This window comes from Solanum lycopersicum, chromosome 4, assembly GCF_036512215.1.
Source record: "Solanum lycopersicum chromosome 4, SLM_r2.1".
In the NCBI taxonomy this organism is placed as follows: domain Eukaryota; kingdom Viridiplantae; phylum Streptophyta; class Magnoliopsida; order Solanales; family Solanaceae; genus Solanum; species Solanum lycopersicum.
In genome coordinates, this window is record NC_090803.1 from 22,096,738 (window position 1) to 22,118,132 (window position 21,395).

The 21,395-nt window shown below is 34.3% G+C and overlaps 2 protein-coding genes across 2 annotated transcripts; both read left to right on the forward strand.

The window, feature by feature from the left end:
• Positions 1-17,758: 17,758 nt before the first annotated feature.
• LOC101264512 (uncharacterized) lies at positions 17,759-18,688 on the forward strand. The gene has a single exon (XM_004237258.2). It carries the CDS (start codon positions 17,759-17,761, stop codon positions 18,686-18,688), a length of 930 nt encoding a protein of 309 aa, XP_004237306.1.
• Positions 18,689-18,737: 49 nt separating this feature from the next.
• On the forward strand, positions 18,738-20,843 carry LOC101264208 (uncharacterized). The gene is made up of 2 exons (XM_004237257.2): positions 18,738-19,728; positions 19,789-20,843. The coding sequence occupies exons 1-2, from the start codon at positions 18,738-18,740 to the stop codon at positions 20,841-20,843; spliced, it is 2,046 nt and encodes a 681-aa protein (XP_004237305.2).
• The last annotated feature ends 552 nt before the right edge of the window (positions 20,844-21,395 follow it).

Genomic DNA, 21,395 nt, shown 5'->3' on the forward strand with positions numbered 1-21,395 from the left:
CCGGTTGCACTGCTAAGGAAGCTGCACAATTGTTCTTTAAAAATGTAGTGAAGTATTGGGGGCTGCCGAGGCTCATCATCAGCGATCGGGATCCTCGTTTCACGGGAAACTTTTGGAGTGAACTATTTGAAATTCTTGGTTCAAAACTTCACTTTTCCACCAGTTTCCACCCCCAAACTGACGGCCAGACTGAACGCGTCAACGCCTTGTTGGAGTGCTATCTTAGGCACTATGTCAGTGCGCATCAGAAAGATTGGTCTAAGCTCCTAGACATGGCGCAATTTTCTTATAATTTGCAGAGGAGTGAATCTACAAGGCGCACACCGTTCGAGTTGGCAACAGGTCAGCAACCCTAAACTCCGCACTCATTGTCAACCTTGTTTGAGGGGAAGAGTTTGAGCGCTTACAATCTTGCCAAAGGTTGGGAGAACAACTCAACCTTGCCAAATCTTATTTGGATAAGGCGACAAGGAGGATGAAAAAGTTTGCCGACTGCAAGCGTCGTCCCACCAACTACAAAGAAGGCGATATGGTTTTGATAAAGTTTAATCCGAGGCAGTTTAAGGCACTGAGAGGCGTACATCACAACTTAGTGCAGAAATATAAGGGTCCGTTCAAAATTGTTGCCAAGGTGGGTAAGATTTCATACAAGTTGGAGTTGCCTCCACACTTGAGGATCCACCCGGTCTTTCATGCAAGCGTCTTTAAGCCATATCATGAAGATAAGGACGATCCCAGCCGAAACAAATCACAACGAGCCCCTATCACTGTCACTGCCTCGCATGATCGAGAAATTGACACCATAATAGATTACCAAGCCAAGCGGAAACGAGGACAGCAGGCCAGTGCTATGTTTCTCGTACATTGGAAGGGACAGACTCCTGAGGAAGCCACTTGGGAGAAGTATGAAGACTTGTGGCAGTTCAAAGACAAAGTTCAGGAGTTCTTGCAGCAATGCGTCGCGGTCGTCGCATCCTTAGGTGGGGGAGATTGTGACGTCCCGCCATCCATCCAGGCAGAACGCCACTCGTCTAGGCAGCCAGCAGCAGACGCAAGGGGACAGACAGCCCAAAATGGCCAGCAGACGAAGGGGCAGGCGCACAAGCAGGCAGCAGGGGCAGGCGTTTCAGCCGTTTCAGCAGTTACAGCCGTTTCAGGCGTTACAACAGGTGGAGGGGCGGCAGTTTCAAGCCTTGGAGAGGCTTGAGCAGGGCCTCTAGACGTTGGAGCAGACTAGGAGAAGCTAGGGGTCCCTTTTTGGAAGACTTAGAAACATGTCTTGAGGGCATGAACTTAGGGACTTGTATAGTGTAGCATTTATTTACTCTTAGGCATTAGAGTAGTATAAATAGTAAGTCATTTTACTTGTAAAGCATCCAATAATTCCATCAAGTAATAGAAGTCCTTTCTTCCAAAATTCTGTCTTTCTTCTTATTTTCTTAGCGATCCGAGTTTAAGGCTTACTTGAGTTTGCAAGAACGTGCAAGAATCGTGAGTAAACCGTCAAGTGTCACACGGAGTATTGTCCGAATCAAAAAGTCCGTGACATATGGGTGTTAAAGTTGTCGTAGGAACTTGCACTTTTTTCTTGACGATTATGGCGAGCACCGCCAGGTCCAAACTAGGGATGAGTTCTTTTGTGTTAGTGATATGCACAAATTCTCTTAGCTATATCTTAACGTGTGGTAGATAAACACTCATTTAAGGTCAATTTAGCTCAATAATTAGTATCCTCAATGCCTAAACTTGTCCTTTAAACATAATATTGTTGATTTGCAGCTATGAAGACAATTGGATAAGGAAAGGACTGACGTTAGAAAGAATGACAAAAATACAAAAAGAAGTGCAAAATAAGCATAGTTGATCGCCTAATATGAAGAACAAATTGCCAACTGAGCACAACCTCGCCCAAATTTACAGCGGATAGCACTTGTGTATACTAAAGAAGGCCAACAAACTCCAATAGAGAAGGCGATGCGTCGGGTTAAAGTGACGGCCTTGATACACATTTCCCAAACTGATAGTGTGCAGTGCAAAAATTGAATGCTCGAAATGATTCACCAAATGTGAAAGGTTGACTCAATCGAGTCTGCCAACTGAGGTTCAAACACGTTAACCTTAGAGCATCACAAGGCAAGCTAATGTTGTAGAGTCAATCACATAGTGGATTTTGGGGCCAAATTATATAGCCCAAAGGATAAAATTTTGGGAGAGCTTTTGAGGAGTTTTTCTAGAGTTCAAAATTTATTTTCTAATGCTTTAAGTAGAGATTTTTTCTTAAGATAAGGAGGCGAAGAACACTTTACATTTTGAAGAACACTTTTCTATATTTTGGGGTTTTACAATTTGGACTTTGAATCTGATAAATTAATGTTGAATCTAAAAGTTGGTTTACCCTTAATTGCTTGATTTCATGTTATCCATGAATGCTTTCATGGAAGTAGAGTTGTCAGTATGGGCTAGGCTTGTTGGACCGGCCTGGCCTAACCGGGATTTGATAGGATTGGACTATGATTTTTTGAGTCCACTTAAGAAAAAGATTTTTAGCCCGACCTGAAAAAACCTATTGATTTGTGGGGTTTGAGAAATATCGGTAGTGCTGGACCGTAAGCCAATAAAAATTAATTAAAAAATATAATATAATATTAAAATTTAAAATTAAAGAGAGTCCAAACTCAAAATAATTAGGTTAATATTTCTATTTAGATATTTATACTTTTACTTGAAAAAAAAATTAATAAATATTCTAAAGATAATTTTATTTGTGAATTTGATTAACCAATAGTAGCATTAACATCATGTATTATTGTTTTGTCGATATTTATGATAATATTTTAAAATTATAATTTAATTTAATAATTATAAAAAAATATAATTTTTTAAAAAAGTGGGCTGACCCGGAAAGCCTATATCCTATGTACTTGTGGGTTGGATTGATGGTATTCTGGCCACACAAAATATGGGCTAGCCCGTCTGACCCCTAAAATATTAAGTCCGTATGGTTTAACCCGTATAGGGTGGGCTAGCCCATATTAAATATCTATGTATTGAAGGTATAATTTTCTTGCTTTTTGTGATGGATAGCTAACCCCAGATTTATGGGTGCTCAAATGGGGTTGGGTGTTGATTTAATGTAGTGGGTATGATGCTATGCTTTGTTTTTCTACTCTTCACACATGAATTTGGTTTAATTTTCATGAGGTTAACCTATGGGTCAAAGCTGCAAAATTAATTTCTACTTCTGATCTCCGGTTGATGCTTGCAAGAGATTAATTGGGCATAAGTAGTTCAATGTTAGCAATTTAGGTTTGATGTTTGTAACTTGCTTGAAAGAGAGGTTATTGGTCAAATCCAATTGCCATATTTTTGAAAGAGAGAATATATTAAGACATTTATTGTTTATGATTGACATTTAGATGAGACCAAAAGGAGAATCCAGGTATAGATGCTTTGAGATTGAAGATGATTAGCATCAATAAATATGCCTTAGTCTATTCATGAATATTTATCACTATAGAGTAACACAATCACCTCTATCTAACATCAATTTCCAATATCTGAACCTCTAGGTTACTTGTTAATTCTTGATTTCTTTGATACTTTAGTTTAATTGCGATAATTGATAATCAAACCTTTATATTAAGTTAGTGGTATCAACCACCCAATTGTTCTTACTGTTACAAATGAGCTAATTTAAGATCCAAATTTCTTGATAAAAAATTCTCCACGATATACCATTTCCTGTGGAATTTGACCTCGACTCTTCGTTGAGGTTTTACAGACTACAATTTCTCACTCTTTTAATTTATTTGGGTGATTTGAGCGTTATAAAAATGATGTCATTATCGGGGAGTGGTGGTTAAAAATTCTAATTGAGAAATTAAACCTGCGAATTTGGTTTATTTGTAATATATTTTTCGTTTGATGTTATTGTTGGCTGATTTTTCGTTCGACAAAATGAGTGACCATGGGGACAATCACTATGGTCAAACCAACAAAATGTGTGATTTAAATGACAGTCCAGTTACTGTTATTCAAACCACAGGAGCTATCCAGAGACCTCCTCTAATTGGGGAGGATGATTTTTCAGATCAGTGGAACCATGATTCAATTGCTCCATATGAAGTGAAATTTTGTGGGTCTAACTCATAAGGATCCTCATGAACACCTTAGGAATTTCAAGGAGGTATGTGGACCCTTTGTGTTCAAGAATATCTCTCAAGATTTCGTAAGGTTGAGGTTATTTACATTATCTTTAATGGGAGAGGCTAAAATATAGTTAGAAGAGTTTCCAAATGATTCAATCACTTCATAGGAAAAGCTAAAAAATGATTTCTTCGAGAGATTTTTTCCACCCTGGAAGATTGTTAAACATCGACTAGAAACAAATTTCAAGTGTATTAGAGGTGACCTTTGTATGAATCATGGATAAGCTTGAAAAATTTGCTCTTGCATTTCCAAGCATAGTGTTCCAGACAATTTTTTTAGTATATTACTTCTATTGCAGCCTTGATTTGGTCATCAAAGGTGTGGCTGATCAGTTGGTCCAAGGTGGATTAGTGAGACACCTACATGATGTGGTTGCACTGTTTCTAGATTATATAACTAAGGTAAACCGAACACTACATAATAGAGAGGACCAAGTGCCTAATCTAAAAAAGGTCTAAGAAGAAAACAAGTTAAGGACTACGAAAGAGATGATAACATGGCCAAAAGGAAGACCCAAATTAATTTGTTGTCTAAACATGTCATGGGAGGTTGAACAAGTCAGTAAATGTGGTTGGAACCCATAGTGTGAATTGGCTCAATGAAGCCAAATTTGAGGCATTATACAATGAAGAAGTTCAATACTTGGGAAATCAAGTGGACCCATTTCTCATTGTGAAAGAAAGAAGGGGGGAGGAGGGCAGGTTTTCATGCCAATTATTAACAACAATATGGGAACGAAGGTTGGAATAATGATAGATATGGAGGTTGTAAAGGCTAACGGGGTTAAAATAGGAGAAATAATAAGATGGAAAAAGACAGATATGTGCCTTCTCATGATTGTCCACTCTTAAAAGAACTAGTTGGGCCAAAAGGGATGGGCTGAACAAATGCTTGGAAGAATCGAGAACAAGGTTGAAGGGTCTGATAATGTGATGAAGGATTTGAAAAATGACTTCTCTACTTTACCCTAGATGGTAACTTCACACTCAGTTTCTATCAAGCAGCTATAGATCCAACTGAGTCAACTTACCACTCATTTCAATCAAAAGAAAAAGGGAAAATTTCCTAGTGACGCCTTACCTCCAAAGAATAATTATTGAGTTTGAGTATTATGTTTTGCCATGATATTAAATAAGGCACTTATTGGGAGGCGAACCCGTCTATATTTTTGTTTTTACTGCTTTCAAATAATGTGCATTGTGAGTGCAGGTTGAGAAGAGGTTGGGAGATTTAAAAGGGACACATTATTGTGGACTAAACATTGTCTGCCCAAGACCGGTGATCAAAATCCCAAAGGGTGATTCACCAAAGTGAACTACATAGGTTCCATTGGGTCAGCCAAATCAAGCTTCATATTTGGTGTTAGTTTAAGCATGTTTCATGAGCTTAAGCTCCAGTTAGCGATACGACAAACACGTTCAATGGCATTAGTCAAAATACGTTCGATGATGTTAGTAAAAATCACCGAACGAGCCTAATATAAAAATGCCAAGGATATTTTTAAATTCAAAAATCAAAACCTTTGAAGTCAGAGACTTTTCAATTCTTTTCTCATACCTCACATATTTTGAGTGTTTGTGAGCCTCTTGTGAGTTTTTATGAAGTATGAGGAGTGATTTTGCTTGTAGTTTGTGTTACCAACCTCGATCCCTCATTTTGTTGATTGTTTTTTGATATTAAGGTTGGTTTTTACTTCTTGTTGATGATTTTAAGTTAGAAATGCATATTGGATGTGGGATTTAAACCTGTAACTGATATTTTGTGTTTGATTTTGATACATTGCTTGATTTGAACTATGACCATGTGATTTTGATTGTGAATGCCTCTTAAATTGTGAATCATGATTTTGTTGGTTAAGATGTGAAATTAAGTTGCTAAATACTAAGATTAATTGAATAAGGGTGAAGTACGAGTATCCCAAAGTTGATCCATTTGCGTGATTTTCCCTAATGATAGACATGATGACTACTTTCTTAAGGGTAAATCATCAATTAGTGCAATGCTTAGTGAAATCTGGGGAAAACCTGAGTACCCATGAGTAGAAAGGCATATATGTGGATTGTAATGTTGTGGGGAAGCTAATATTTGTTGTGTTTTTGTTGGATTATCTTTAAGAATTAGGCATTGGGCTAAACATTTCATATTCTACAGGCTTGTCTTAGCTCGCCAAGGAAGTCAGACAAATCATTGAGTAAGACCGAACTCATATTCTTTAGAGTATGCATGGACTTCGGTGCAATACCATTTGACAGTCTTGTTTTAGTCCATCAGACTTATGTGGAAAATCGCCGAATGGGAGAGGATAGCACCCCAAATGTCCGTTTCTTTCCCTTTTGCACTGTCAGTTTTGGTGGACTTGTCTTAGCCTGCTAAAATCACTCGGAGATTCAGTGATTCAGTGTGCATTTGGTTTCAACTAACCTTCACAAAGATTTGGTTTGGACATTGAAAACGTGTGATTTCCTCTAATATTGAGTTGGATAGTGAGTCTCCTCTTTCATTCAAGAGAAGCCATAGCCTTTTTCTAGATAAGCCCTTAGAGTCTCCCCATTGTCAATAAACTGCCCCTCCATAATCATCTACCCAAGAAAGGGTACGACCTAGATAGGGGCGGTGAGAAGAGGATTCAGATCCGATCCAAGTTGGTGCTACCTTCATCTGCATAGGCACTGTCTTCTAAATCCCTTTTGATTATTACTCCAAGAGCCTTTAATAGACTCAAAGCAAATGGAGAGAGGACCATACTTGAGGATATATGAGTCATTATAGTGGATACACTAGTCTATGCTAAAAATCATTAAGGAATCATTTTAAAGGTATGTCCCTTTATATCCACATTGGCTACATGATTTATGGAAACTTGAGTTATTATGAAGTCGTCCCATTATTGGTGCTTGATACTGCTCCCAAAATATACTCAGCTCATATGTTTAAAAACACAATTCTTTCTCTGTGATTTGAGGTTATTTCTCATAACTTATCTCTTGAAATAGATTGAACTCAACAGTGCTCATGAAAACTCATTTGGAAATCAGTGTTTCCTCTTATCTTAAAATGTAAAAATATATACTCTTTGGAAATACTTAGTTCCCATATATCATTTTAAATAAATGAACTCGACTCTATTCTTTCTCAAACTCAATGCTTAATTAGTCCTTAAAACAAGTTAAGAAAAATTAGTAAAAGACTTCTCAAAATAAGGTTCATACTGAATGATGGACCTCAATGACCCAGTTTAAGGTTTTCAATAACCATACATAAAACTTAATACTCAGAACTCAAGAACTTCAATACTACTACTTATTTCAAGAATGCTCGACTTAGAGGGTTCATCCGAAATTATGGGCATGAACTACTCAACTAAAAGACTCAAAGATACTTTCCGTCTCACGACTGCTCAACTTATAAGGATCATGCGAAATTATGGGAATGAAACTATTCATCTCAAGGACTTCATGGGTAATGTGTAGTTGTCCCATAATTAGGAATATAATCCCAAAAGGAGTTAGAAACTCATTACTCAAGACTTAGAACTTAATAATACCACTCCTATTAAAGATACTCAACTTATGGAGTTCATACAAATTTTATGGGTATGAAAGACTCGACTCAAGGGTCTATATAAACATATGGAACTCGTGTAAAAATTCTTCTCATTCTCAGACTTACTTCCTCAAAAATTAGGTCAAATCGATAGTTGATCTCAAAAGATTCACAATTAAGCTCAAACACTTTCTTAAACTCTGCTGTTAACTCTCTATTGAATTTGGATTATGATTTGAAGAGTTATGTTACATGATATGAAGGATCTCGCGATGATAAAGTAGAATCATGAATACATTCTCATCATTCTTATGCTCGAGTCTTGCAACAAGTTATTTGAATTTGTAGAAGACTCCTAAAAAGACTCAAAGGGGTTTCCTCAAAACATTCAGGAAAACTCTCAAGACTTAACTCTTACCTCTACCTTGAATTTAAATTATGAATTCAACATTACGATTCATCCTATGAATAATTTCTAGATGTTTAGGAGTAGTTTATAGTAGTTAGAATCAATAGGGATTGAAGGTATACTTTAGGAGGATTTAGACGGGTAAAACGATGGGAAAAGGATGGGGGATACAAATCGGGCGCATTTCTGGCGTGGGCACCAGCCCCTATGTTTTGGAACCCGATTCCGGCTCACTACTGGCTTGCTACGCCTTCCTTTCTGGCGCACCCATGGCGCGCCGCTCCACCTTTCCCCAAGCAACTCCGACGAATTTTTCTACTCGTTTTATGACCTTAATTCGATTAAAATCAAATGATTTCTTATCCAATCACTTAGATTTGAATAACCCACATTAGTATATGATAATCAACTCAAAGCTATGCTCAAAATACTAAAACTTATATTAAGAACTCATCAACAATCCCATAATCAAGATTTACAAATGAACTTTAAGAACACTTATGAAGAACTCAATTTCTTTAATTTCATGAACGAAATTGTACTAAAATTAACAGGATTGACATGTGTGTGGACGAACCCAACACTATGGAAACTTACATACCCCTTAGGGATTAAACCCATTGGGAAAATCTACAACAACTCTCTAGAAACTCGACGAACGCCTTAATCCTTTCCTTTCTTCTCCTCTTTTCTCTTCTTTTCTCTTCTTGAACTATCAACAAAAACCCTAGGTTTATTAGGATTATAAAATTGAAGCTAATCAGATTAGAAACCTTACTAAAATGAATTAAATTTGATTGGGTAAGGAAAAAACCAAATATCCCTTACTATTTTTGAGTAACTTTCATAATTTGGGTAGCCCGAATTTTAATGGGCATATCTCCTCATACAAGCTCAAAATTTAGCAAACTCAGTGGCGTTGAAAAGAATTTCAAAGACCTTTCATTTGATATCTTATGGGCCACCTAAGTCATCTTGTAATGAATATGATGGTCGTTTGAAGTTGACCCAAAACTTACAAGAACTTCGAAATTATTTGAATGAACTCTCTTTAGTAATTTTTGAAACTCAAGGTGCTACATCTAGTTACCTCAACACTTAGGAAAAATTTAAATTCCTTGGAAAAAACTTAAATAGTACAATGGATAATTCTAGTGTTAGCTCAAAAAATTTTACACCAACAATGATTCTCGAGTGGTCAGTCGCGCCCATGGTGTAGGCTCAGGGCGTGACACGAGTCATTTTTTCCCTACACTAAATTAAAATCTAATTAACTATCTAAATAAATAGTAAAATTAATTAGAAATCATCCTTATTGAAGTAAATGCGAATCATAAGAAATTCAGCTATTGCACTTTAATTCTTCAATTATTGCGTTATTAGTTCTCTTAGCTATTACTAATTATTACAAATATTATTCATACTCTTTTACATTCTTTCGTTATAACATTATGAATTCTATTAATTATTGTTATATTTAATCTTTCCTTATATCAACTTTTTACCCAATAAATTTTCACATTCTTATACCACTTATATATACCTAATAACACAACGTTTTTGTTGACCCTTAAACGAATCATGTCTCGTAGAATAACTTGAAAAACATTTATAATAATGTGAACAATATTTTGTTGGGTATAAGGCAAACATGTGGTTATATATATGATTTCATAGATTGAATGTTTTTTATGCTTAATTTTTACTTTATCAAATGGAAAAAATAAAATGAAAAATTAAATAACTATCTTTGATTTATGTACACATTCAATGGAGAAGTCAAATATGAGAACCAACAACAAGAACATTATCCATTATTTACCTTATCAAATAAAAATTAATGTACGACAAATAGTTCTAAAAACTAAAATGTATTTGTTATATATATGACATCTAAAAAATTTAATTCAAATACTTTAATATTTAAAATATTTATATTTTTAGCGTGGAATATATATATATATATATATATATATATATATATATATATATATATATATATTATTTTATACTTTTCAATGTAAATTTTGTTCATCTCTAATAGACTAATTAACTTTACAATATAAGCTCAAGCAACAAACGCCGAAAAACCTACTAGTTTGAAGCTAAAAATATTGCATTTCCAAAAAAGCACTCTTTTAAATAACGAAACATAAGAAAAATACACTTAAACTAAAAATACTTTTAAGAAGTCCGGTCAATTGCCAATATAACTTTTAAGTTTTTTAGTCAAACATGAACTACTACTCATTAAAAACACTTATGAAAAATACTTTTGAAAAAAAATTATATTTCAAAATAAGTTAGTCTAAAATGATTGGTCAAACAAATTATTAAACTTGACGTGGAGTTTCTTGTCATAATTTTAATGGTAAGCTCACTAATTAAAAGAAATTGAGATAAGTGTCAAAAATATCTAAATTATTCATTTTTTTTGAGTTTCATACCTAAATTATTGAAAGTGTGAGTCTTGAACACCTAATTTTTCACCAAAATATAAAGAGTCAAACACCAATTTTTTAAAAAAAGGTTATATTTAAAATAAATAAAAAATAAATAAATTGTGTAAATTACTTTAATAATAAAAATTATGAATTTATGATATTTGTTTTAAAACTTTAACTTTTAATTAGTTTAAAAATAATGGTAGACGAAGAAAAAAAGGAGAGTCCTAAATATTCAAATTAGCTTCCCCTTATCCTAATTATTCCCAACTTCCTAACTTGTTTTACTAAAAAATCTCATCCCATTTATTTTTTATTTTTTTTCTTTCTTCTCTCTCTCTCTTTGGACGTTTATTTCATTTTTTTTAATTATCTTTTTTAATTTTCTATTATTATTATTTATTTATTTTATATTCATCCTTATCTCAACCCCAATTCCCTCAACAATATTTCAAATTAAATCCTAGTCCAACTCTATTACGTTCCTTTTAATTAGCACCAAACTCTCAGCCAAAAATATTATAAAAACAGGTTCAGTTGAAATATAGAGAACACACAGATATAGAGGGATACAGAGAAATACAGAGAGAAAATATATGAAGAAAAGTGAGTCATTCTTTTGAGAATTAGGTCAGAGTTAGAGTTTTTTTTTGTCGTGGTTCCAAATTCGTGGCTCAAATCAGTAGATCATAGGAGTTATTTTTCGTGATATCCATCTTTGCAGCGAGGTAATTCTAAACTCTCGCATTATTTAAATGTAATGTTGTATGAAAATTTGAATCTAATAATATGAAGTTCTTTGAATCGTATGTTATCATTATGCAATATCAATATGTGATGCATGTTAAGCTTTTTTTATTTTTTCTCTCGATCTAAAAAACGAAAAAAAATGTTTCTTGCTAAAAAAATAATATGAAAATAAAATATGTATCATACATTTTTGTATTATTATTATTATTGTCTAAACTTTTATTAGATGCAATTTAATTGATTTTGTAATTTGATAAGCTAATGTTCTTCTAGAGCCTAGTTTTTCACTAAAAATAAAAAATAAAATTTATAAACTTGTTTAGATTAGGACGTAAACTAAAATTTTTAATTGATTAGTAATTAAAAAAAAAACTTATGTGTAATGCGTTTTTTTCACACATTATTTGGATTAAAAATTATCTTTAGAATAAGTACAAGATAGTTATCTAATTTGAATTATCAAAGTTTATCATTGAGAAAATATATAAATATTATTCAGAGTCATAACTAAAATTAAAAATAATGAAAAAGAGTAAAAAAAGGATGAATGAAAAATCATAGGAATAAAAAAAAAAAGGCAGCATTAAAAAAAATAAAAAAATAACAGAATTTGAAAAAAAAAACAGAAACAGAAAATAAAAATAAAAAAAATAAAAAAAAAGAAGAAGAGGAAAGGAGAATGAAAATAAAAATAAAAATATAAAACTAATAAAATAAAAAGTAGAAACTAAAAAAAAACGTAAAATAAAAAAAAGAAGTAACAAAAAAGAAAAATCACAAGAATAAAAAAAAAGGGATAATACTCAATTACCCCCTAGCCTATACCCAAAATCCCTACACACACCTTATCTTTGATGAGGTCCTATTACCCCCTCCATCTTTTTTTTAAGTAATTTATTACCCCTTGCGTGCCTAGGTGGCAATAGTCGTGATTTCACCCATGTAGGGCGCGTGAGTGCAGAGTGAGTGCAGATTTTGGCTAACAATGACCAATAAAAGTTAGCCACGTGTCAAAGCAATTTGAAAAAAAATTCAAAAATAAATTTTATTGTGTCTCTTAAAAGCATCTTCTTCCTCTTTTCAAAAAATAACCCCATGTTCATGGTTCTTCATTTTTGAAGAAGTTCCATCCATTATCATTCAAGTTAAATAGCTCCTTGATTTGAAAAGGTAAAGTAAAACTTAAATATATTCGTTACATCTTTTTATGTCGATTATTAATTCTTATTTTTTTTGACAATGTTTATAAAGTTAGGGTTATGACAAAATCCGAGTTGAATAAGTTGTGTATGGATGAGAACGATTCAATGTTACACTGCAACCAAAAATTAACTCCCAAAATTCAACAACGAAAATCAAATTTCAGTTGGAAATCTAATTTCTAACCTTTGAAATCGATCCCATCCACACATGCAACACTTTCCCTCTTTCTACTTCATCTACTTTTTGGTAAAATTAATTTGGAAAAGAGCAAACGTCAGCTTTTCAAACTTGGGAAGTGTAAAGTAACTTTATCGAAAGCTGAAACAATGGGTACCGGCGCGTGTTCAACAAACAAATCGACCTTGCAGATTATTATTGCCACGTAGGCACGCAAGGGTAATAAATTACCTTAAAAAAAAGTTGGAGCGGGTAATAGGACCTCATCAAAGATAAGGTGTATCGTAGAGATTTTGGGTATAGGCTAGGGGGGTAATTGAGTATTATCCAAAAAAAAAAACAAAAGAAGACAACATTAAAAAATAAAATAAAAGAAATAATAGAAAATTTTTATATATATAAAAAAGAAACAGAAAATAATAGAAAAAAAAGAACGTGAAAAAATGAAAAAAAAAAAAAAGAAGAGAAGCAAAAAAATAAATAAATATATATATAGAACAAGAAACTAAAAAAAAAAAAGAATGAAAAAAAAAAGAACGTAAAAAAAAAAGAGTAACAAAATTTATTAAAAAAAATAAAAAGGAGAAGAAGACAAATTTTATAAATAAAATAAAAAAAATTAATAAAACAGAAAGTTAATTAAAAAAAAGGAAAATAGAAATAAAATAATAACAAAAAAGTTAACAAAAACGTAAGTTTTTTATAAAAATAAAGTAAAAAAAAAAAAAGAAGACAAAAAGTGAGTTGAAGAGAATGTCAACCAAAAGTAAAAAGTTATTACTTTATTATAAAAAAAATAAAAATACCAAAGATAATTTAAAGAATGTGCAGCATTAAAAAAAATTAAAATTTTTCTTTGTATAATTAATAGTAAATCTCTTAAAATTTTACCTTTGGTTTAAAAATGTAACAAAAAAAAATAATCCTAAAATTACTCAAACACTAAAATCTCTTTCCGATATAAATTTTACTTTCAAAATATTAGACATTTATATACATTCAATTAATATAAACACACACACACAAATACACACAAATGTTAGTAAAAATAAATTAAAATAAACGAATTTTTCAAGTTTAAAATTAATGGACGTACGCATAAAAAAAAAGATCATTTCAAATAAATTAGTCAGTTTCTAATAAGTTAAACAATAATTTGGGTAAATAAAAATTTATTATTAAGTTTAAATAATATAATATCCAAAATTAAGTCAAGTCATATCAAAGTTAATAAAGCGACCGTGCTAGAACCACGGGATTCGAGGGGTGCCTAACATCTTCCCCTCGGTCAACAGAATTCCTTACCCGAATTTCTAGTTTGCAGACCAATAAAATATAGAGTCAAATTTTCTTTTGATTAGGGATTTAAATAAGGTGACCTGGAACACCAAAGTTTAATCCAAGTGGCGACTCTGAATAGAATTATTCCTTTTCAAAATGTCACTTTAATTGGAAAAACTCTTTTTTCTTTCAAAAAAATTCAAAACAAATAAAAATAAAAAATATTGAGTTTGAGAGAAAAAAAGGGCGTGACAGATGGCGACTCCGTTGGGGATTAACTAGAATTCGAGCTTTAAATATTAATTTATGTATGACTATGACTTATATATTTACGCTTTTTGGATATTTTATTTATTTTTTAACTTAATATGCTAATTGTTTATTTATTTAATATTTTAATAATATTTGAATTGCTTCTCTCCTGAACCATTCTGAGTCTTCAATAAAAATATGATGGGAATTGCAACTATGCATCCCGCTTCTGTCAAGATAGCCAGTGGATCTTCGGTCCATGCTTAAGGATATGTAGTCACACCATTTTAGGATAGGGAGCACCCACGCATAAAGCCAGAAAGTGCTGCTACCGATACGTTGCTACTCCCTGACTCAAGTTGTCCGCTCGTTTTACAGCCAGTCTAGATATATTACCTTAGTAGAATTGAAATTTATCAGACATGATATCCTTACTAGGATTTATTTGCATTGTGTGCATGTAACTTAGCGGAATTTAGTATAGGGGCCCAATTTGACTAGGACAGATATCTATTCATGAGACCATCATGTGCATTTTTGTGCTACTTGTTGCATCATTGGAAGACTGTAACAAAATGTTGACCGGCTTTAGGATAATCGACTAAAGAAATAAATATCTATTTTCTACCAATTTTCAACCAATGATTCAAAATAAACAAATTAATACACACATATATACATACACACCTAATCCTCAATTTTATTTTTCACTTTTATTAAAATAATACATAAATAATAAATATAATAATATTAATAATATATGTATATATGTCTTTTAAATTGTACATGTACACCTTCTTTTATTTTTGTTTCTTTTTTCAAAATTGTTCATTCTTTTCAAAACAATCTGAATCAATGATCACTTCAGACATTCCGAATCATTTTTATTTTTTAACTACTCCAATAAATAATTTTGAGTTATAAAAAATTTCACAATTAAAGTTGATTTTAAAAATCTCGATTTTCTTTTTTCTCAACCATGTAATCATGAGATCTATGAGGTGTGATAAAAGACCAAGGGATGAACTAGTCGAAATGGTCAATGATCCCCCAAAGTTTATGATTACAGATAAAACCCCACAATTACTAATGGATTGGTGGAACGATATGCATGAATTTAGGCGGACTGAGATATTCAAACATCTTGGTTTCCTTACAGATATCATGAGAGTTAGTCCTGACAGAGGTCTGATCGAGGCTTTGATTCCATTTTGGGATTCCACAAATAATGTGTTTAGATTTAGTGATTTTGAGTTGACGCCTACATTAGAAGAATTGGGTGGTTTCACAGGCTTAGGCCAAGATCTTCGAACTAAAACACTGATAGCCCTTGGGAGCGTCAGCAGAGGTAAATGTTTAGAACAGATGCATATCATCCATCCTCATAAGGAATGTGAGTGTTTTGATAATGGGTTGGTTTCTTTGGAATTCTTGTACTCAAGATATGGAAAAAGGAAGGATTTTCAAGCTATGGGAAGCAACTTAAAAATGGACAACACCTCCCTACTTGGGAAAAACATAGACAAGAAGCATTCATGGTAGCATTCTTGGGAGCTATGGTTTTTCCAAGAAAGGATAAAGAAATCGATATTCGTCTGTCAGGGATAGTCACTGTTATGATAAAGAAAAGAAAATCCACTATATTGCAAATGATGTTGGCTGATATTTATCGTGCTTTGACTAAATGTAGAGAGGGGGGGGGGGGGGAGATTTTTTTGAAGGTTGTAGCATTTTATTGCAAATGTGGTTTTTAGAGCACCTATATCGCCATCGTTTTGCGACGGATTTCAAATCTGATTGGACGAATTATATTTTGAGCCACCAAGAAAGGATGAAAGAATTAGGAGACAAATTGCTTAAAGGTGTCAAAGCATGGAGACATTATCTTCTTAAACTGACGGCATCTAAAATTACATGGAACTATCATTGGTTTCCTGGTAGTGAGGTAATTGTTATGTCTTCCTATCGTCCATTCTTTGTTCTGACAGGCCTTCGTGGGTTCCAACCATACATACCCCTCCGAGTTCTACGCCAACTTGGACAAAAACAAATTTTACCTAAAGCCGAGAACACGCGAAATTTTGTGTGGGAAGTAGCATTTGAAGATCGAGATCGAGAATCAGAAGCTCAAAAGATTTGGGGTGGTAGTCGAACTTTAAGTTCGAAAGCTATGGTTGATGATCGTGTTGAAGGAGAAGTTGAACCCTTATACCTCCATTGGTTCTTTGATCAAACCCCTCTCAAAATAATGCCCGAAGGATCTGCGCGAGAAATAATAGATCAAGAAGAGGAAATTGAAGTAAGAATCAAGCAGACTAACTCGAGGTGGAAAGAAATTATAGGTCTACTTTTGATATCCTAAGCAATGACCTAAAAAATATTAAAGAAGAGTTGGCTCGACGTGATGCAATATTCGAGGAAAGAGTTACTTTGATTGAAAAAGGATTGAAAAGAATCATCTATCTACTATTCGAACCCTACATGAAGATTTGGGCATTGTCACAGGTGCTATGGAGCAACAGGAGGAAGAATATAAGAAAGAAAAGAGCCTCTTAATACATGCGCAAACTAGGTTACAAAATCAATTAAAAGCCTCTATGGGACGAGAAAGGGACATCGCAAACCGTTTCACATTGTACCAAGCAGAAGTGGCGACCGAAAGAAATCAATGGATGGAAGAGAGTGAAGAATTTCATAACCAAATTGAAGAGCTTCAAGCACATGAAGAGCATCTGAGTGATACAGTTATCACTACTGAAGAATGGTTGTAGAATTGTCACGAGAATATGGAGGAGGCGAAAGGACAAGTGCTTCAGTTGACAGAGAGCTTGATTGATGTTTATAGTGGTCATCTCCATCGAAGTGATGAGAGCCTGGGTCGAGAGGCGCGTGCATTAGCCCCACATCTGCCGAAAGCTTTGTTCGAGGTCTACTCTAGCCTAGGGGGCAATTGATGATCAAGAAATGTCGGAGATGGATTTTTTTATTTTTTATTTTTCTATTATTATTATTTTTCCCTCTTTTTAGTTCGTCATTTTTTTAATAAGTACTTTGATGTTTTATTTTGGTTATTTTGATTTGAATGGTATTTTCAAGTTAAACAAATGTCGTATTTTTCTTTTGAAAGAAATTTATCCACATGAACTACGTAATGATCTGATTCATGTTCAAACATGATACGTAGGCAACCTTTAATAGGTTCGATCAAAATGCATTCAAACTATTCAAGTAAGTAAAGTAGGAGACCAAATGACATAATCAAGTCGTCCAAAGCCGGGATGAAACATAAAAGTATTCCAAAACACATTATAGACATATGAAAATCTAGGTGCATAACATACAACGTGAATTTAATATCCTTAATATGTTGAATCCTAACACATATTATATATATATATATATGAGAATTTAGAGAGTTTAAAAGGTGGTTGGTTTGTGAGGAGAGCTGGCATCTCATCAATATAATACAAGATCAAAAGGGAAAGAGAAAATGACACGTAAATACGGCACAGAGTCGGAAAATGACGACGCACAAACCCAAATGGTTGCGCAAGAATCGGTACCCATAGAAGAGGTGAAAATGTTAAGACAACAGATGACCGAAATGTACGAAGCTTGGATGAATGGGCAAGCTCCTCCGCCTTCAATTCGAGAATATTTAAATGCGAATATGCCATTCCCCATCCAAGTCTCAACAAGTGACCCAGTTTATCCACCTGGATTTGGACCCTACATTAACACATCTAATACTGCCGGAACTTCCTCAGTAAACTCGTTAAAACCATCAATGATGAATAATCCACTTTTCATGCCTAGTGTCCAAACTAATACAATTCCTCAACCGACACTGGTACAACAATCCAATGATGACCCTATACTCAAAGATCAATACGGCCAAGGTCATGCCCCTAAATTAACTTTCAATGTTCCTAACTCTTACCACCAACAATACAGTTCTCCCGTTAAAGTTGAGAAACACATTAAGAATAAGGAAAATGAAGAAATTGCAAGAAAAATGAGGAGTTTGGAACAAAACATAAGGAATATGCAAGGTCTGGGAGGACACAAAAGTGTCTCATTTAAGGACTTGTGCATGTTTCCAGATGTTCACTTGCCTCTAGGGTTCAAAACTCCAAAATTTGATAAATATAATGGTCATGGCGATCCAGTGGCTCATTTGAAAAGATTCAATAATCAGTTGAGAGGAGCCGGAGGAAAAGAAGAACTTCTTATGGCTTACTTTGGAGAGAGTTTAACGGGCGTAGCATCAGAATGGTTTATCGATCAGGACATTTCTCATTGGCACGTTTGGGATGATATGGCACAAGATTTTTTCCAACAATTTCAATACAATATTGATATTATTCCTGATCGCAATTCCCTAGATAATATGAAAAAAAAAGCCATTAGAAAGTTTTAGGGAATATGCCATAAGATGGAGGGAGCAGGCGGCTAGAGTGAAACCGCCGATGAAAGACTATGAGTTAATTGATGTTTTTCTCCAGGCTCAAGAACCTGACTACTTTCATTATCTTCTCGCCGCAATGGGCAAGCCTTTCGCCGAAGTGATTAAGATCGGAGAAATGGTAGAGAATGGCATAAAGTCGGGTAAGATTGTGAGTGAAGCAGCCATTAGAGCTACCACACAAGCAATACAAAGTGGATCCGGTAATTTTACCAATCGAAAAAAGAAGGAGGAAGGGTCCATGGCGGCATCTGGATCAAGAGGTGTTCAAATAGGCACGAACAATCCTTATTGTCAAGTCCAACAAGAACAATATAATTCTCCTCGGCATTATTACCCATCCCAATATGCAGTTCTCAATACTCAGGCATATGTCCGGCCTCCTTCGCGCCAACAATGGTGGGAGCCTGCCCCACAAGTTTCTCGCCCACAACAACAAAATTTCCAGGCGCCATATAATCCACGTCCCCAGGCAAACTTTACGAGAGAACAAGGTCAAAAAGAAAATTTTACCCCAATTGGGGAATCATATACGAGTTTGTTACGGAAATTGATACAATTGAGACTGGTTGAACCTGTCAATCCGTACGTTGTCAATCCAAATGCAAGAGGTTTTGATCCGACTGTTATATGCGAGTATCACGCCAACGCTCCAGGTCATAGCACAGAGAATTGTTGGACCCTAAAAAGAGTCATTGAGAAGTTAATTGAGGATAAGGTAATCGAGGTACGCAATGAGGAAGCACCGAATGTCACCAATAACCCACTCCCTGCTCATAATAATGAGTGTGTTGTGGGGATGGTTGACATTTTTGAAGATTATGAGCAAACAAGTAGAACAAAAGTGGAAATCAAGGTTTTAAGAGAAGAGTCTAGTATGGTTTTAGAACCCATACAAAGGGCACCGATAATTGTTAAAGGTGTACGTTCGAATTCTGGGAACTCGAGGAAGCTAGTGTTGTATGTCCCTGAATCTATAAAAGAGGAGACGTACCGTTGAAGGGACCAAAATGCTACATTCCTGGTAAATTTTCAACGTGTGATACAAATTGCAGCACAACTTCCTATCACAAACACCAAGGCCATTCCGTGGAACTACAACAAAGTCGTCGTTACTCACAAGGGAAAGGAGATTGTCGAAGAAACAAATGAAACAAGAAGCTTAACTCGTTCTGGAAGATGTTATGCTCCAGAAGAATTAAGGAGGGACAAACAAATAAAAGAAAATCAGTTGCCGATGAAAAAATCAGTCACTGAGGAAGATGCTGAAGAGTTTCTAAAAAAGATGAAAGCTCAAGATTATTCTGTTATAGATCAGTTGAGGAAAATGTCTGCTCAAATCTCTTTATTGTCATTACTCATACATTCTAAAGAATATCGTGAAGTGTTGACCAAAATTTTGGATGAGGCACATATATCAGAAAATATTACAGTAGGTCACTTGGAAAACATGGTCAATCGAATTTTTGAGGTAAATAGAATCACTTTCACTGATGATGAATTTCCCTTGGAAGGATCTGGACATAATAGGGCTCTACATTTAACTGTGAAATGTGAAGAACACTATGTGAAGAGAGTCATGGTCGATGGAGGATCAGGTGTAGACATATGCCCTCTTTCCACTCTACAGATCTTAAAAATCAACACTGATAGAATTCGTACTAAAAATGTTTGTGTACGGGCATTTGATGGTGCAAAATGGGATACTCTTGGCGAAATATACTTAATTGTTACAATTGGACCAGCGGAGTTTGGAATCACTTTCCAAGTTATAAACATGGACACGTCTTACAATCTGCTTTTGGGTAGGCCATGGATCCACATGGAAAAAGCTGTGCCATCTACTCTACACCAAGTGGTCAAGTTTGAACATGACAAACAAGAAATCATTGTCCATGGTGAAGATGATCTCCCAATCACCCGAGATCCTTCAATACCATGCATTGAGGCTAAAAGAGGTTGTGAATCCCTCAACTATCAGGCTTTGGAGATAATAACGGTTAATCAGTTCTTAGAAGGAAATCCTATCCTCCAACCTCGTCTGTCCTCTACTTCAGTCATGGTGGTGGCTCAAATGGCACAAATGGCTATGAACCCAGAAAGGGGTTAGGTTTGTCGTTGCAAGGAATTGTGAATCCTATCAGTCCAATGGGTAATGAAGATACATTCATTTTGGGTTTCAATCCAACTAGATTTGATAGAAAATGGGCAAATTATCGTAAAAGAAATGCTTGGAATCTGTCGAAGACGATCCCCATATTGCTCAATCTTTCACTAAATCTCAAGGTGAACCGTGTCCAGACTTACCAATCCAAAATGATATGGATGAAATGTGCCAAGGTATCAAGGAAATGTTTTATGAGGTAAATATGACTCAAAGGGGTGAGGGCACTAGTCATATGGATGTGCAGTTTATCGGCCCGAATGTCCAACTCAATAACTGGAAAGCCACTCCTCTCCCTACAAAAAAGGAGTCATGGTAGTTTTGTTTTGCTGTTTTTTATTTTATTTTCTTGGATTATTCTCAGGGTTGTAATTCAAACATTCTAGCTGTTTTGCTTTATTGTTAACCCTTCTATCCTTTCCCATTCAATGCAATAAAGGGTGTTCCTACTCTTTCTAATATTTTCCATCTTATTTTTATTTCAGTTACGTTAACTTT

Coding starts and splice junctions, on each gene's coding strand:
- LOC101264512 (XM_004237258.2), top strand. CDS start 17,759: ATGACACGTAAATACGGCACAGAGTCGGAAAATGACGACGCACAAACC.
- LOC101264208 (XM_004237257.2), top strand. CDS start 18,738: ATGAAAGACTATGAGTTAATTGATGTTTTTCTCCAGGCTCAAGAACCT. Junction 19,729..19,788: donor TATAAAAGAGGAGACGTACC/GTTGAAGGGACC, acceptor TACAAATTGCAG/CACAACTTCCTATCACAAAC.